Source organism: Lottia gigantea, assembly GCF_000327385.1.
Source record: "Lottia gigantea unplaced genomic scaffold LOTGIsca_9950, whole genome shotgun sequence".
NCBI lineage: Eukaryota > Metazoa > Mollusca > Gastropoda > Lottiidae > Lottia > Lottia gigantea.
Genome location: NW_008711201.1, coordinates 1 through 1,395, shown reverse-complemented (window position 1 = coordinate 1,395; position 1,395 = coordinate 1). Strand labels below are relative to the sequence as shown.

The following is a 1,395-nucleotide window of genomic DNA, read 5'->3' as shown; positions in this document are numbered from 1 at the left end:
ATGTCCAGAAATTCTGATGAAGTGTCTAGTCTTGATGTAGCCTTTGACAAAGTTACCCAAGCTTGTGGACAGATTTCAGCTCTTAATAAAAAATCATCAGGTAAATAGTCTTAGTTTAGTGGACAATAGCTCATCCTGTACTGCCTATGTCTGTTATATTTAGATACTCATTTACAGCAACTAGTTTGAAATGTGCAAGCAATTCACTAGGGTGATCTGCACCTGAAGACAGTCTTTCCAATCACCATATACTTAACAGGATAACCCTAGACTTTAAAGTAGAAAATTGCTTCTAAACAACAAAATGCTTTTTCCCAATGTCAATTGCAAACATGAGGTATAATCCAAGACCAAGCCATCAAGTGAGATGCGCCTCTCAGGGTTTTTTTTAACCATCAGTAACTACAGAAAGATTAAAGAAGGCCTTCATGTAGCATGAAACTTGATTATTAGTTATAGTAAAATAATTTTCAGGACTGTGTACGATACCAACATCTTTAATAGATTCAGCTATGTCAGGAGAAGTTACTGAAGGTATGTTAACCTATATATTATATTTCAATTTTCAAATATTCTATTACATTTAGGCTACATATTCCATGACAGAAATGATATAAAAAAAAATTCATGAAATTAAGATTCAATCCAATTTGCAATATTACAGTTAGAAACTGTTAATTTTAGAAATTGATACTCCTTGTATTTGTCGAATCACCAGAGGCCGACTGGCATTCGCTCATCAGGATGGAATGAAAACAGCTATTGCATTAATAAGATTTATATATAAGACATCAAGCACATGTTACATGACTAGCAAGGATGACTGCAAACTTTATAATACTAATACTGACCATGCATGCAATCTATAGTCTATATCAATATTCTATTTATAGCTATAGTCTTTATCAAACTAGTGTTCATATTCTCAACATCTCCCTCCTTTTAATTTAAATAACTATTTTAAAACTATGTATCACTAGTTTGATCTGAAATGCATACACTAATAATAATCTTTTCATTTAACACAATTATTCTGTTATTTACTTAATAACTTTTAATACACAACATAAATTTCAATGTACTGCTATTTAATCACGATATCGCGCAGGTTTAACAATTGTACGACCTGAGCGACGCAAGACAGGTTGTTCTACACGAACTGGAAGTTGCGGAATATCAGGAGGTGGATCCGGTGGGTTCACATCCTGATGATTGTTAACTCGAATATCTATATCAATCGGATCAAAATCTTCATCGAACGCATTAGCAGCAAATCGAACTTTATTAGCAAGAAATAAATGTCTACGATTTCTTCGGAATAATCCGTATTTTGTCCTAATCATATATGAACGCGGTTGAGTACATTTGCGTATTACGACTCCTGGATTCCACGTT

The 1,395-nt window shown here is 33.3% G+C and overlaps 1 protein-coding gene across 1 annotated transcript; it reads left to right on the top strand.

Moving 5' to 3' along the window:
• On the top strand, positions 1 to 869 carry LOTGIDRAFT_176990 (hypothetical protein; the record flags this gene model as incomplete). The annotated part of the gene is made up of 3 exons (XM_009069171.1): positions 1 to 100; positions 475 to 534; positions 685 to 869. 3 exons carry the CDS (start codon positions 1 to 3, stop codon positions 867 to 869), a joined length of 345 nt encoding a protein of 114 aa, XP_009067419.1.
• Positions 870 to 1,395: the final 526 nt, after the last annotated feature.